A 15,667-nucleotide genomic window follows, 5' to 3' on the forward strand; every position below is an offset into this window, starting at 1 on the left:
TTATTAGGTTTCATTGCTTATAAATAATTTCATCCCATTTATTCCCTCCACTAATTCCTTTCTCAGTCTTTGCTTTGTCAAAATTCAAGGTGAATTATTTTTTGTTGACTTTACAGAGTTGGCTGTTACATCGTTGGACGTTTTTTCCCTCTCATTTGCTTCACTTGTGCATGACTGCTAAGTGCAGCAGGAGGATGGCACTGTGGGATTTACAGGCAGAGATTGTGAGCTTGAAAGCCACCATCTGAACATTACAGCAGTGCTGCATGCATCTGTTCTGATCTTCCACAGACTGCCACAAACCGCATGGATGGTTCTCTGCTGTCGTTAAATTTTGCACGATGCTGTCTGTTTGAGAGTGTTTCTAAGCCCATTAAAGCAGAGTTGACGCTGAGACGTTTGGCTATGAGGTAGAGTTGAACGCTGTGAAAGCAACGCTTCATTTTAATAATTTAACTGCGGCTTAACACATTAAGCGATGAGCTGTAGGGCTGTTTATGATGATTAAGACTGTCTGTGCTGTGTCCAAAAGAATAATTGCACAACATCAACAGCACAACGTCGCATTTTCAGGACACCTCAACCTTTCAGTGGCCACGTTACCAGAACTAAAGGAAAATTAATAATGGCCACACTTCAAGTAGGTATCCCACGCAGCATTATCGATTGCCCTGTGTGCTCACACGTTCCCATTGAGTTCATTACTCCGTACCGTGGCGTACTTGCACAAACTGTAAGCCACTAGACCTAGAACTCTACGAATCCATTCTGTGGAATAACATTTTACAGTGTGACCATTGTAGCAATTTTTGATGTTGAAAGTGACTGGAACGGCAGGACAGGGCTGGCGTTTGCCAGAACGTAAACTTGTAAATAAAATGGGTCTAAGTAAACGCTCGCGCCTTTTTACGCGCTGCGGACGGCGATAGGTTTCTGGCGAGCGCGTGAATAGTGAGTAAGCCTTAATTAAAATGTACCGTGTTGCACGATCCGCAGACGTAACCACGACGTGCATAATAAATGCAGCGTAACACATGCAACGGTGGCAGCGGCAGCGGCAGCAGCAAAACTGTCAGGACCTCAATTAACATTCAGAGTCGATCCAGAGGATCTAAAGGGGGACAGCCTGGGAGGCAAAAAAAAAACAACCGGGAACTTGTTTTATTTATAGTAAAATCATTAGAGCGTCCGCTGCTGTCAGTTGCGCAAACGTTTGACGCCTGATTTGCCTAAAAGGGTTTAATGGTGGCGATTCAATTAGCTTGATTGGCACGGAGGTCTGGCACGCGGAGTGGGAGGTGCGCCGCTCTTTAAACGCGTCCGGGCGTCGGTTGCCGCGCGATCATTCCGGCCAAATGCGCCGTGCGACTCTAAAATCGGTGGGCGGCTATGCGCTCGCGCAGCCATCATTTGCACCTCCGACGCGGCTATTTGCCCTCTCTTGGTGAATTATTCTTTTCGTTCAGCGTTTTGTAATTTTGCACCATGCTCGCCCGAAAATAAACGGTTCGTCAGGGGAAGTGTCATTACGGTTATTTAAACTGCGGCTTCAAAAACATATAAAAGCAATGTCGACATAAAAATAATGAACCTTTGATATATTGCCTTAGGATTGTTGGTTCTTAAAAATATGCTAATGCTAAGTGGGCACAAGCAAGCGTGTATTTAGTGTTTGAGATCGACTAGTATACTTATAGTTCACACTATTTACTTTTAATAAAGAGAACTGGTGATCACAGAGGACTCGGCTGCAATGTAAACATTTTACTCAAGAGGAGTATAATTCCCGTGATCATTGTACTTCATGTACTCATCTTGTACAATGGAAATGCCTTTTTAAACAGGACAAATTAACTGTAATTCATTTAATTGGTGATTGTATTATGTTGAACTTCTTTCGCACCATACGTAGCCAACCGTGCTAATTAGAGGTCATGAAATTCTTAATTAAATTCAACCAATAGTTTTCCATTGTGCAAAAAAACACTGCCTCCATCCACCCAGCAGTATAAATGGGTTCACCACAGTCAGCAGGTCTGCACAGCGTGGAAGAGTAGTCAAGTCAAGTTTATTTCTGTTTACATCCGTGGCGACTTTCTGGCACAATTCTGCCACTCACGGCTCCATAACGTTAATATTCAACGTATTTTTTTCTCAAGAATTATAAAAAATATATATAGGCCAAAAATACACTCGAAAGCTTTGTCTTGTGGAGACTCTTTTGCCAGCATTGGTGTGAGCAAGACGTTGCAGGGTTGCACCTTTACCATTTATACGTTTAAGTACGAGTGTAAAATGGCACGGATTTATCTTGTATCTCAAGCGAGGTCTCCAAATGTACTGCTTCACCTTATTCCAAAAACAAACAGAAATACACACCTGTGGTACTCTTTCACTCCCCGTCCTTACCTCAACTAAAAAAAAAACTGGAATCCATTCTAGATAGCAGCACACCATAGCTTGTGCATTTCTACTTCGGAGGCAAATGCTAAAACAAACCACTTTATTTCGAAATTCAGGGTTGAGCTATGGGGCAGTGGTCAGAGCACTGCACTATGAGCCCGTCAACCTGAATTTGGTTTCCGGCCATGGCTAAAATCAAAGGGGGAATGATATATAGACCAGTCTTGAGCATAACCCGTCATTCATCAACCCAGAGTGACCAGCATGTTGAACCAAGGTTGACAACCGCCATCAACCGATACGGCATAAGGGGAGGCCTTCGTCCAGTGGTGGAGTGACAAAACGTAACGAATTAATGTTATAATTGTTGTGCTACAAATAGCGTGGTAAACACGACTGGCTACGTACAATGCGAAATAAATTAAACACATGTACATACATGCATACGAAACGTCAAGAATTGCTATCAGGTCAATGATTAACAATTGAATTTGTTCGTTAAAGTGAGGACATGCCATGCTAAACGTTGCATGGAAATACAATTTTCTACTCTCGCCATTTAAGAACGTGAACTGATTTTTTTGCTTGATGAAAATGAACACAATCAGAGTGACTTGTGTTGGGTGTTCTCGCATAGCCTTACATTATACATTTTAATTGGTATACTTATAATGTTTAATTCAGGCAGAGCAGAAGAAGAATATTCCTCTTAATGTGCCAGTGGGCTAAGTATGGAACGTGCCGAAATTAATCTAAATGAGTGAGCACGTGACTTTTACAACATATTATCATTCATGCAGTTCTATATTGCAAGTTTATCAATTCACTTTATAAGTTATTCATCTTGCTTTTAAATTCAAATTACGACCTTTGAATAAAAATTTGTGCATTAAGTTAAATAATAATGATTTAGTTTAACACGTCGGCTTTCACGACCAATATTATCCATAAGAGTTTTTTGGATTAGATCGGGTTTACGTGGTCGAACCCAAAAAGAATAATAATGAACCACTGCGCCACTCCGCTACCCCATTAAGTTGGGTGCAGCTTGTCAAGCGAAGTCTTTGGGGTGGTGGCATGGCCCAGCGGTTGTGTGCTTGCCGCATGCTAATTATAACAATAAACAATTTACAACGCGCATAATTTTTTGATTTAAAGCTTTCGTGACTGCAGTAATTCATATTCTTAGTTTTTTCGGTAAAGTCACATTGAAGAGAAACAACAAAATAACAAAATATATATAAAACAATAAAAAATAAAAATTCTCACGACGTTTCGACCATAACTCAAACGGTCATCATCAGGTGTGTCGGTTTGCATAAATTTATTTTGAAAACGGCATATTTATTTATATATATAAAAATAACGTTTGCGTCACGCGCAACGATGGCAGTTTGCCAGGACTAGTCCATCTATTTTTTGAAAAGAGGAGGGGGGAGACGAAATTTGTTTTTATGTATGCTGTCTGAAAGGCACTGTAAGCGTGAACAATCAATCAAGAAGTGAAATGATTTATCAAATCTTTCCAATGATTGCTAAGATAGAATCCATCTTCTCGGTTGAAATTGTCTCTGTGTTTGTATATGTGGATAGCCTCATGAACGAATCTCTCATGGAAGCCAGATGGCTTACAAAGAACCTCCGTCTTGGAAAAGTCAATGGCATGTGAGCCTACTGAATTAGAACAATGATCTGCTACGGCCGAGGTGTTGGTCCTACCGTGTTTAAGGTCTGCTTTATGTTCACGAATGCGGTCCGAGATATGGCGTTTGGTTTCTCCAATGTAACTACTACCACAGAGGCAACTTAGTTTGTAGACAATACCCTGGTGTCTACAAACTAAGTTGCCTCTGTGGTAGTAGTTACATTGGAGAAACCAAACGCCATATCTCGGACCGCATTCGTGAACATAAAGCAGACCTTAAATACGGTAGGACCAACACCTCGGCCGTAGCAGATCATTGTTCTAATTCAGTAGGCTCACATGCCATTGACTTTTCCAAGACGGAGGTTCTTTGTAAGCCATCTGGCTTCCATGAGAGATTCGTTCATGAGGCTATCCACATATACAAACACAGAGACAATTTCAACCGAGAAGATGGATTCTATCTTAGCAATCATTGGAAAGATTTGATAAATCATTTCACTTCTTGATTGATTGTTCACGCTTACAGTGCCTTTCAGACAGCATACATAAAAACAAATTTCGTCTCCCCCCTCCTCTTTTCAAAAAATAGATGGACTAGTCCTGGCAAACTGCCATCGTTGCGCGTGACGCAAACGTTATTTTTATATATATAAATAAATATGCCGTTTTCAAAATAAATTTATGCAAACCGACACACCTGATGATGACCGTTTGAGTTATGGTCGAAACGTCGTGAGAATTTTTATTTTTTATTGTTTTATATATATTTTGTTATTTTGTTGTTTCTCTTCAACGTGACTTTACCGAAAAAACTAAGAATATAATATAACGCGCATAATTTTTCACGAAATTAACACATTTTTCACGAATTTGGAGGCCTGGACAGGTGAGGGTCTAAATTGGTGAGCCTTTGAGCCGCTGCTTGAGGAGTGGATGGTGCTTTGATGTGCCGTAAGAGAAAGTTCCATGTGGCTGATGGGGCTACTGTGAAAGGCGACTCAGCCAGGACACTCTTGGTTCTGGATATAATGAGCCAGGTTGTTAAATGAACTCCGTAGAATGTGGCGGATATCTGTGGTCAGTGGAGTGAGAAGTTTGAAGAGCTATGGCGGGAGATCTTGACAGAGAGCTCTGTGTTGTGGTACAGGATAACGGTGTTGTACTGCGCTCTTGGTTTCACGGGGAGACTTGTGCGGTCTGAGCCCCAAGGCCGTCTGGGTTACTACTCTGGGCACATTAACAGAATCAGAATCTTTATTTAAACTGCAGGAGCAATCCGATAAGCTTCGAAGCTCTTTTTTTCACGGATGTCCAGTACGGTACCGCCTGGTGCATAGTCGACATTCAAGATCCCGGGATCTTGAATGTCGGGATCTTGAATAGGGTCACGTGTGCTGGCGGCACAGTCTTAGGTTTTTGCCAAATTCTAAAAATTGCTCGCACATTTCACTGCCCCGGGAAACGAGCAGCGATCATCTCCACCGCCTGTGAACACTTAGCAGGCCCCTCCTTGAACACTCCTTGAGTGAGGCTGTCCTGGGAAAACAAATAAACTGATAATAATATATCAATGAGCTGAGAACATGTTAATGTATAGAGGACTGCAGAGCTTGGGCGATTGTAGGCGCCGGCTCATCGCTTGCCCGTGGTTTCTCCTCGTGCCTTCGAGTCGTTCTCTCTGTCCACGAGGGTGAAGCGCGAACACACTGTGCATGTTACAAGTTGCATTTTTTAAAATATCTATTTTTAGTGTCTGGGGAAAATTGTGGTTATAATTTTCCGCGAATCTTTTACGGTACCCAAGACTTTAAGGGTGGGAGGTCCCCTACACTCGCAAGCAGACAGGATCGAGTGTCTAATGTTGCTCGTAAAAAAATAAAATGCAGCACTTTAAAGTTTTGCCCGAAGGCAGCGGTTAAATAATTCACAGTCACATTCAGCGATCGGCACGGGTATTGCCGAAATCGGCAAGAGGATGTGTGTTTTTTTTGCAGTCGAACGTCGAAGTGGTTTTGTACTTTTTAAAATATTTAGGCTCATTAGTGTAATTTTTCTTGTAACATGTAAGCATTGGAACAACATTACTTCAACTTGTTATTCACATAATTTTCACAATTACTGCACGCGTATTTATTCACGATGTTCTCCATAATAATAGGGTTTTTCCCCTTTTTTCTGGCAACAAAACTGAAACCTTTTTACAAGGATTCATGTCTGCATTAACCACAATACCTGCAGTCAAACTGCAAACAAAAAACATACTATGATAATATATGCATTGTCCTTGAAACTGATTGGTCCACACCAAGGAACGGCTTTCTTTTGAGCCTCGACCCAATTGGTGCTTGACCAGATGACGCCAAAAGGGTCAAGGCTCAAAAGATAGCCGTCCCTTGGTGTGGACCAATCAGTTTCAAGGACAATGCATATATTATCATAGTATGTTTTTTGTTTGCATTTTGACTGCAGGTATTGTGGTTAATGCAGACATGAATCCTTGTAAAAAGGTTTCAGTTTTGTTGCCAGAAAAAAGGGGAAAAACCCTATTATTATATTTTGGAACTGGCAAAGGAGGTCTTATGATGATGGTCTCCATAATGTTGTATTCATTGCAAATATTTTTGTTTAATCTTAATGTGCTCCCACCTGGTTATTAAGTGAGGATTTTTTTTTCCTTTCTGCTAAGTGTGCCCCCTATTGGGCCCGATTAAATGTCCTCTCAATAACCCATTTAACTCTACCCCGGGATGCTCCCTGTGTGCAATGGTTGGCGCGCTGGACTTGACATATTAGAGGCCGTCGGCTCCCTCACCAATCTCACAACGCCGCAGTCGAAAAAACGGCCAGGTTGCTTAAATGCCCCCACCCCTGGTCCACCCCGTAGTGTAAATGCGCACACCACGGTTATTCGATCGGCATGTCAATCGAATAACGATCTCTTCCAAGGTCTCTGACCAGCGTGGAGGAGAAGGCCGAATACCCTCGGGCAGAGGAGGGGGGGAATCTCTAGAGAGCTCCCTTTAGTGGAGGCCATTCCCGCCCGAAGTGGCGTGAGAAAGAAATTGTACGGCTGCACCCAACTTTAAATTATATCCGAGCTTGAATTTTACGCATTAACGTATCAAAAGTCGGCTTCGTAACATGCCATTCATTTCAACGTTTAAATGTGGCTTCAGCCCGCATCGTTGCATTAACAAGTCCCCAACTCCCCTCCCGTCCCTCTCTCACCTTTCCTCCCGCAACGCAGCAAACGGTGTTCAGCGAGACAACGGTCACCGTGACGACGGTGGGGTTGCCAGGGCAGCAGCACCAGCAGCCGACGGGAACTGCCGAGTACCTGCTGGACATTAACGAGCTGTTGCTGTCGTTAGCGAGGGCCGAGCAGGCCCTGTACGGACCCGAGCTGCAGGGCGGCGAGTTCGAGGACTTCTCGCGACAGGAGGCCACGCTGAAGGTGAGGCGGTGGACCCCCGGTGGGACAATTTGTGTTGCGTCACGTCGTGGTGATGCGCCGCTCACAATCAAAACGCCACCGCAAGAGTTCTGCCATGATTTTTCTAAAGGTCGCTCCACTCGTGCCCCGAAATGCATTTCGCAAAGACCGCGATTGTTTTTGTCACACGGTTGTACCTGTGTGTATGTACAGTATGTATGTGTGTTGAACTTCTTTCACAGCATATGTAACCAACCATGCTAATCAGAGGTGGTGGGGGAAGGACAACAAACTAAATAAGCATTCAATGGCTTCCTAATATCGGAAGAAAGAGCATTCCAGACGTACGCGGAAGCATATCTAAAAGCGCACAATGCAGTGATCGTCTTTGTTCGATGGTTACAAAGTAAGGGCTTCATAACCATTGTGGTGCAGTGAGATGGGACAAACATTATATGAACATTGACACTCAAGATGGATGACAATTCAACAAGATGAGGTTAGAACTGGAAGTTAATATTTCAAGTGAAATATTATGCTGCGATGAGATGTGAGATATGGTTAAAAATATTTACATTTGTACTGTGCAAACAATGTGAAATACCTTTATACAGTAGATAGATGCAATATTGTCCCATGTTTGAGGGTTATTATTATTATTAAATAAGATTTTTTTATGATTATTATTTGTCAGTTTTTCTCAATTGTTTCCTGATTGGACTTTTGGCATCGTATCAATAGACGGAGTATTTATATGTTTCTCTCAGGGAGCAGCGTTCAACCCCTGCATGTTAGCAAATGGCTCAGAAGCAGATATCATAGAGCTGCCTCTGAGCTCCTTTCAGGTGACCTCTGGTCCATACAACGCTTTCCCAGCCACTCCGCGTATGAGAGCAATGTTCGTCGCATGGCAGTCCACCGATTTTTTTGTTGTTATGCTCAGAGCTGGATTGAGGCAAATTAAGTCCAGAATTGAACGTCGGTGCTATGGGTCTTTTATGTGATCATCTGTGACTTGGCTTAGACCATCAACTCGCTGCGCTTGAGAACTTGGTCTAATCACGGGCGGCTACCAGGAACTGAACCCCCCCCCCCCCCCCCCCCCAGGATCTGTGCGGCACTCGCTCGGCTCTCTGACCTCTTGAGCCACCCCGGGCTCCCCGGGCACGGACTGGCAAGGTGCCACACGCGCACCTTTGCCAGTCTGTGCCCCCCATGTGAGGTCACGCAAAATCCTCCCATCCACGATGGTGACGACCCACCAATCGGCTCCTCTCAAAACTTTTCTTCAGAATCTGTTTCTGCTTCAGCTGCACAATATCTCATTTTACCTGTTGGCGGCCTCAGCCCAGTTATGTTAGGCTCATTGGCGACCGTTCAAACGAATAAGTTTAATTAAACTTTGGTTTTTGAGAACTAAAAACGTCAGTTTGACCGTCACGTCACAATCTGGTAGCTCGGCGTATCGGAACTCGCAAGCCGTTATTGTTTAAAGGGTAAACGCGCCAATTGAAGAATGTTTCAGGAGAAGCCCCGTGTAAAAGTCACCCTCTGTATCCGTTCTCTGACACACGGGGTAGTTCGCGCTCCGTGAGAATTCCAAAAGGGGTCTCTTCATCTTGTGAGATGTTGCCGATAGCAACATCGTAACAAATTCGAGGGGGGGGGGCGGTGTGGAGGGGGAAAAGACGATAACATAACATGTTCCTTTAGAAGCGGGATACTCATGCGGGGCATATCACTCGGTGTTCGGTATAGCACGCATGATCGTTAGCAGATTTGGAGCATGATGTACTTGGTCTTGTATGCACAAGGACCGTGTGCCAGCCAACCCAGTGACATAATTGGGAACACTGTGTAATGTGTCACCATAAGGCCTGTATGTGTGCAGTGTTCTATGTGTGTCTGTCTTGACACTATGGTGCTGTCACCGGCTTGTTTGACCGCCATATGGGTTACCACCTGAATGAAGTCGCTGTGGGAAATCATGCTGGTTTTTCAAGGGAAAAACATAAAATACGGGGTAAATGCAAAACCTAAATTGGTACTTAGCAAGAGTCAACGCAGATTGAGACATCAGCACGTGCATTTTTTTTTTCACGGAAGTGATTTCGGTCGCGAAATAAATCTTTTTTCGCTGGACAGTTGGAAACAAAACTGCACAAACAGCTGACTTAACTGGTGACTGATTAGGTTTTTCATATCATCAACCATGGTCAGTCCACTGCTGGATGAAAAACTCCCCACGATTCTAGCCACCCTCTCTCGCAGCCCTTTCGTGTACGCATTGATCTTCCTAGCGCGTAGACACACAGTGATTTCAACGCTCCACCTTCTCTTGCGTATATATTTTTTTAGTCTTCGATAATAACAGCGTTTTGGGGATTTTGCAACTTTCATCCGAACTTCAGTGTCACGCACGTGACCATTTCCTGAAAGTAATTGCGACGCGCCTCTGTAAACGTCCGTGAGCGATTGCATTGCCGCTTGCGCCTCACTGTCGCGACGCACCAAAACGGACGGAGTCGAGAGAGACGCGCTCCGAAATTTATCGTGACTATGAATTTCATAAAGTGAGGTTTCTGCTCTTTGCCAAAAAAAAAACAACCGTTAAAAGTGTCACACGCATGTTTACGGGGCAAGCCAATAGCGGGATTAATCGCGGCGCGCTACATCACACAGTGCGTGGCACCGGCAGATGTCTCTCACTGCCTCTTATCAGCGGTTGGTCGTCTCCTCTCGGTTTTCGGCTGAGACTAAAGCCATCAAATTTGAATTTCTTAGCAGGCTTGTTTCCTCGGGGTTTCGTTTAATCATGCGGACGTTCTAAGGATTGGCTCCCTATAGCTTTGCAGCTGCCTCTGCTTTGCTTCCGCGGTGACGCACGCTTCGGACTTAACTATTGATCATCTGCTTTCCCAGAGCCCGTTGAACAAAAGGTAGGAAAATGTTTATATCCAATTTAACCGGAAGCATTTATTTTTCATTTTCGTCATTTAGTAATTGTAATGAACTGAGTCATTGTGTTAAACTTGGACATTCGTTCCTAATCAGATTTGCTCGAAGAAAGAAGAGGGAGCGGGGAGGAGGGAGGGGGTAAAAATGGCGACGCAGTAGTTGTAGGAGAGAGAAAAAAATCTACCCATGGCATCGTGAATTAATTTACTGCCGATCATTAAGGATCAAGTGACCAGGGCGTTTGGCGTTTAGGATAAGCTGGGGCGGTAAGTGCTCAGCGTCGTGAGCAGATTCGTCAAGGGGGTGGCCGTAATTCCGTTATGTCTCTGCGGGGTCGCAGGAAGGGGTGGCCGCTTGCCCGCCAGCCGTCACGACAACAGCCACCATTGATCTCGGGGATGCTTCTCTCTCGGCGGAGTGCCCTTTGACACCGCCGCTGTATAATAATGCGTGACCGGCTTCTTTGCTTGGCTAATTTAAATGACTTTCCCGCTCGCCGGCCTGCACTCTACTCCATCCCTCCCCCACCTCTGCACCTGTGGGTGAAGGTCTTTTCAAGCAAACCTCAAAAAAAGAAATATTCCTGACACGGTTTTGCAAATGAACATTCATTTCATTGTGTTTTACAGTGGCGCTTGACCCTAACCTTGTGTTGCCATCCGTCCCGTTGTTATTCCGATGACTGTTGCGCGTTGCCCTATTTGTAACGATGCGTTCATGAATTCCAGTTTTTGTCAAATGTATGATCGCTTTAGCTTTGCTTCCCGAGTCCAGTATTCATGCATTCATTGAAATGTAATGTATTTTTGCATTAGAATGGATTGTCAATTATGGGGTGTAGTATACGAATGGGGATTCAATTACGGTATTATAATTGTCGTATATATATTTTTTATTGATATTCATTTCTGTTCATGTTACAATAAACGGACATAAACACATTAACGTTGGTAAGTATTGCGCATCGCCCAAAATACATTGCGTAGCATAAATATTGCATTAACTAAATCCATCCTGTTTTAATGATGTATTTGCCAAATGTTGCTAGATTTGTCAATGCAATATTCTTCACGCCAAATATCACTACTTATTTTTCATTACACAAACAAAACCGCGAATTTTTTTTTTTAGGACCTGATTAAATTTCCTCTTTTCCAGTGTGAAGCTATAACCCTCCAAGTATGCGCGTTCTACATTGCTGTTAATTGTGCACACTCTGTCTAGTTTATGCTGTTTAAAAACTAAAATAAAAACATTTCACCGCTAGTTTTATAATACGTTCAAAAGCCCTGCCTTGGATTTACCGAACCTGGGCAGGAAACAACATCAGACAACCTCGCACCCCCTTTATAAATAATGCCCCTGGGCTGCTAATAAGACTTCATAAGCTGCTTATAGCAGAACCTCGTGGGTTAATGAGTGTGGTGGTTAGCTTCGGCCACAGCGTAAAGGGCCCCGCGTACGCTAAATCACCATCTCTACGACACCGCAAGAGTTGGGCGGAGGATTAATGGAAGCCCCCACCGCCCCCCTCCCCCCACCGTTTTTTAGTTTTATTCTTAACTCATTGTTTCTGAGCGCTGGAACACGCTTTCTCAAAATCGTGTGGTCAGCACCACAGGAATGTAATATAACTAGCCGCGGCAATCAGTACGTGTCTGCAGAAATGTATGCCCCATTTTTTTTTGCTTAGATACGGATTTAGATGCCAGCGTGATAAATATTTAATAACGCTGAACCAGAGAGCTGTATAAGCGAAACGAAAAAAGTAAGGAATGTTGACCATGGTTCATAACAGAGAAGGATTTACGGAAACCCTCGAGGAACTGTGTTGGAGTTAACTGACATTTACAGAGTTGTGGGAGGCAATTGTGGGCACATTTTGTCATGACACCTGCACCCCAATGATCCCACCCTGTGATCTCTCTGCTGTTGCGAACTATTAGTTGAATTATTTTACTCTGGTGGCTTGAGGTGAATTTGTACCGCAGGCATCGGGGGTGAATTATAAATAATGATCCCCTTGATTCTGTTGCCCAGCTATTGAGGCCGACAATGATTCATCTTTCTGCATGAATCATCAAAGCGACGCGTCGATTTTAACACTGTCCAGTGCTCTGGAGCAATGACGTAGTGATTGGTAGCACTGTGCTAGATTGAAAACGAATTTCTTTGTGTTCTTTGTGTTTGGTTTATTGTTCTTCCCCCGAACCTCCGATTTAGCACGTTTAGCTACGTACCGTCTGAAATAAGTTCAAAATGCGTACATGCAGAGTTCGATCCCCAGCCATAGCCAAAACATCAGTGGCCAAGCGATATCCAACCCCCCACCCTTGCTGTTAAATCATTCCCATGACCCACACAGTGTGAGAGGGTTTTAATCCAGCAGTGGATTGACAAATGAGCTGTAAATTAACGACGAGAATATTTGCCCCCAACACGACATCGTGGACACGAAACACAGGTGACTCTTTGTGACTGCGATTGAAGAATTGTGGCTTTCAAGCTGGCAAATCTCAACCCTCGTCCTCGTGACCCACCTCGACGCCAGTCACGCGGGATCTTCGCTCGCGCGCACGCTGTGCCCCAGTTGGTGCGCGAGATAGGGTTATGTGCACTGCAATTTTCTGCTAATTAGTAGACGTGGTGTGCTAATTGGCCAGGGGTTGATAGGACTTGCTGCAACTCCTAGCATCGTCGCTCACCGTTCCACAGATAAAATGTGAGCTTTGGACGGCAGGTGTTTAAACATAACTAGGACCCAATAAGACATTCACTGTTACAGTGAGGGAAAAAAAAAGTATTTGATCCCCTGCTGATTTTGTACGTTTGCCCACTGACAAAGAAATGATCAGTCTATAGTTTTAATGGTAGGTTTATTTGAACAGTGAGAGACAGAATAACAACAAAAAAATCCAGAAAAACGCATGTCAAAATTTTTATAAATTGATTTGCATTTTAATGAGGGAAATAAGTATTTGACCCCTCTGCAAAACATGACTTAGTACTTGGTGGCAAAACCCTTGTTGGCAATCACAGAGGTCAGACGTTTCTTGTAGTTGGCCACCAGGTTTGCACACATCTCAGGAGGGATTTTGTCCCACTCCTCTTTGCAGATCTTCTCCAAGTCATTAAGGTTTCGAGGCTGACGTTTGGCAACTCGAACCTTCAGCTCCCTCCACATATTTTCTATGGGATTAAGGTCTGGAGATTGGCTAGGCCACTCCAGGACCTTAATGTGCTTCTTCTTGAGCCACTCCTTTGTTGCCTTGGCCGTGTGTTTTGGGTCATTGTCATGCTGGAATATCCATCCACGACCCATTTTCAATGCCCTGGCTGAGGGAAGGAGGTTCTCACCCAAGATTTGACGGTAGATGGCCCGTCCATCATCCCTTTGATGCGGGAAGTTGTCCTGTCCCCTTAGCAGAAAAACACCCCCAAAGCATAATGTTTCCACCTCCATGTTTGACGGTGGGGATGGTGTTCTTGGGGTCATAGGCAGCATTCCTCCTCCTCCAAACACGGCGAGTTGAGTTGATGCCAAAGAGCTCCATTTTGGTCTCATCTGACCACAACACTTTCACCCAGTTGTCCGCTGAATCATTCAGATGTTCATTGGCAAACTTCAGACGGGCATGTATATGTGCTTTCTTGATTAGGGGGACTTTGCGGGCGCTGCAGGATTTCAGTCCTTCACGGCGTAGTGTGTTACCAATTGTTTTCTTGGTGCCTATGGTCCCAGCTGCCTTTGAGATCATTGACAAGATACTCCCGTGTAGTTCTGGGCTGATTCCTCACCGTTCTCATGATCATTGCAACTCCACGAGGTGAGATCTTGCATGGAGCCCAAGGCCGAGGGAGATTGACAGTTCTTTTGTGTTTCTTCCATTTGCGAATAATCGCACCAACTGTTGTCACCTTCTCACCAAGCTGCTTGGCAATGGTCTTGTAACCCATTCCAGCCTTGTGTAGGTCTACAATCTTGTCCCTGACATCCTTGGAGAGCTCTTTGGTCTTGGCCATGGTGGAGAGTTTGGAATCTGATTGATTGCTTCCGTGGACAGGTGCCTTTTATACAGGTAACAAGCTGAGATTAGGAGCACTCCCTTTAAGAGTGTGCTCCTAATCTCAGCTCGTTACCTGTATAAAAGACACCTGGGAGCCAGAAATCTTTCTGATTGAGAGGGGGTCAAATACTTATTTCCCTCATTAAAATGCAAATCAATTTATAACATTTTTGACATGCGTTTTTCTGGATTTTTTTGTTGTTATGCTGTCTCTCACTGTTCAAATAAACCTACCATTAAAATTATAGACTGTATGTATATATTTACTCGACCCTCCCAATCTCCAGTTCGTATTTCAATGGGCATGGGATGATTTGTAAACTCAAACCTGCAGTGTGGTAGGTTGCCAACTGTTCTGGTTTTCACAGTATCATACCTTTGCCGAAGCAGCTGTGTCCTGGGAAATATCTCTTTCTTCCCAGGGCATGAAAAAATATCCAGTTTTGTTTTGCTGTGAGTTGTGTAATAATACACCGCACTCAAGACAACGTATTTACACGTAGTTTCTCCTCCGGTATTGTGAGACATTCTTCTTCCCTTGCTGTGTCCCAGTTGTTTGTGCCTCAGTGGTGGCAACTCAAGTGGTGGGTTCCGTGCAAGGCCTATTTTATCGGTGTTAGAAAACCTGCACGCGCGCGTGACGTTGGCAGGGGGCTGGAGTGAAGCAGCGTGCGTTTTCGACATTTGAGAGATAGAGAGAGACGTTTGTCGTTGTTGCTGAAAGGTTGTGTTTGTTTGAGCACCCCCCCCCCCCAAGTTGTTTAAAACAAGACATTGTTACGGGACCATCCCCAGTGCACTCACCTCAGACGGCATCATGTGTAAGGATCCCAAGGAAGAAAAACAAATAGACAAGGACAGTTGATCCTTATGGCGGTACCTCGGGGTACCAAATCATACAAAGTGGCTGAGGCAATTCAATATTTTATTTCTGGGACACTATTTGTTCCAGGGGTGTGCTTCACTCCGCGACTGGGGTACCAATCAATCCGACATCGGTGCCACTCCACGATGTCGAAACGCAGCGAGGTCGATGATTGCGCCGAAACCCTGAACGCTCGCACGCACCGTGGTGGTGCACCATCGTGGACAGCTCGTCGAGATGAGTCGATTGCCGCATCGCCGACCATCCGCAGACTAAAAATGACTGCATCGCGG

The 15,667-nt window shown here is 44.3% G+C and overlaps 1 protein-coding gene across 7 annotated transcripts in view; it reads left to right on the top strand.

Annotated features, from left to right (window-relative positions):
- The window catches only part of LOC116953045 (dystrophin), a 662,108-nt gene that overhangs the window by 343,965 nt on the left and 302,476 nt on the right, over positions 1–15,667 (top strand). For all 7 annotated transcript variants that reach the window (XM_032972888.2, XM_032972885.2, XM_032972886.2 and 4 more), the window contains one exon: positions 7,299–7,505. In XM_032972888.2, coding sequence (XP_032828779.1) covers positions 7,299–7,505 — 207 coding nt within the window. The remainder of the gene's footprint in view (positions 1–7,298; positions 7,506–15,667) is intronic.

Source organism: Petromyzon marinus, chromosome 49, assembly GCF_048934315.1.
Source record: "Petromyzon marinus isolate PM22_M1 ecotype Great Lakes invasive population chromosome 49, UKy_Petmar_22M1.pri1.0, whole genome shotgun sequence".
Taxonomy (NCBI): Eukaryota; Metazoa; Chordata; class Hyperoartia; order Petromyzontiformes; family Petromyzontidae; genus Petromyzon; species Petromyzon marinus.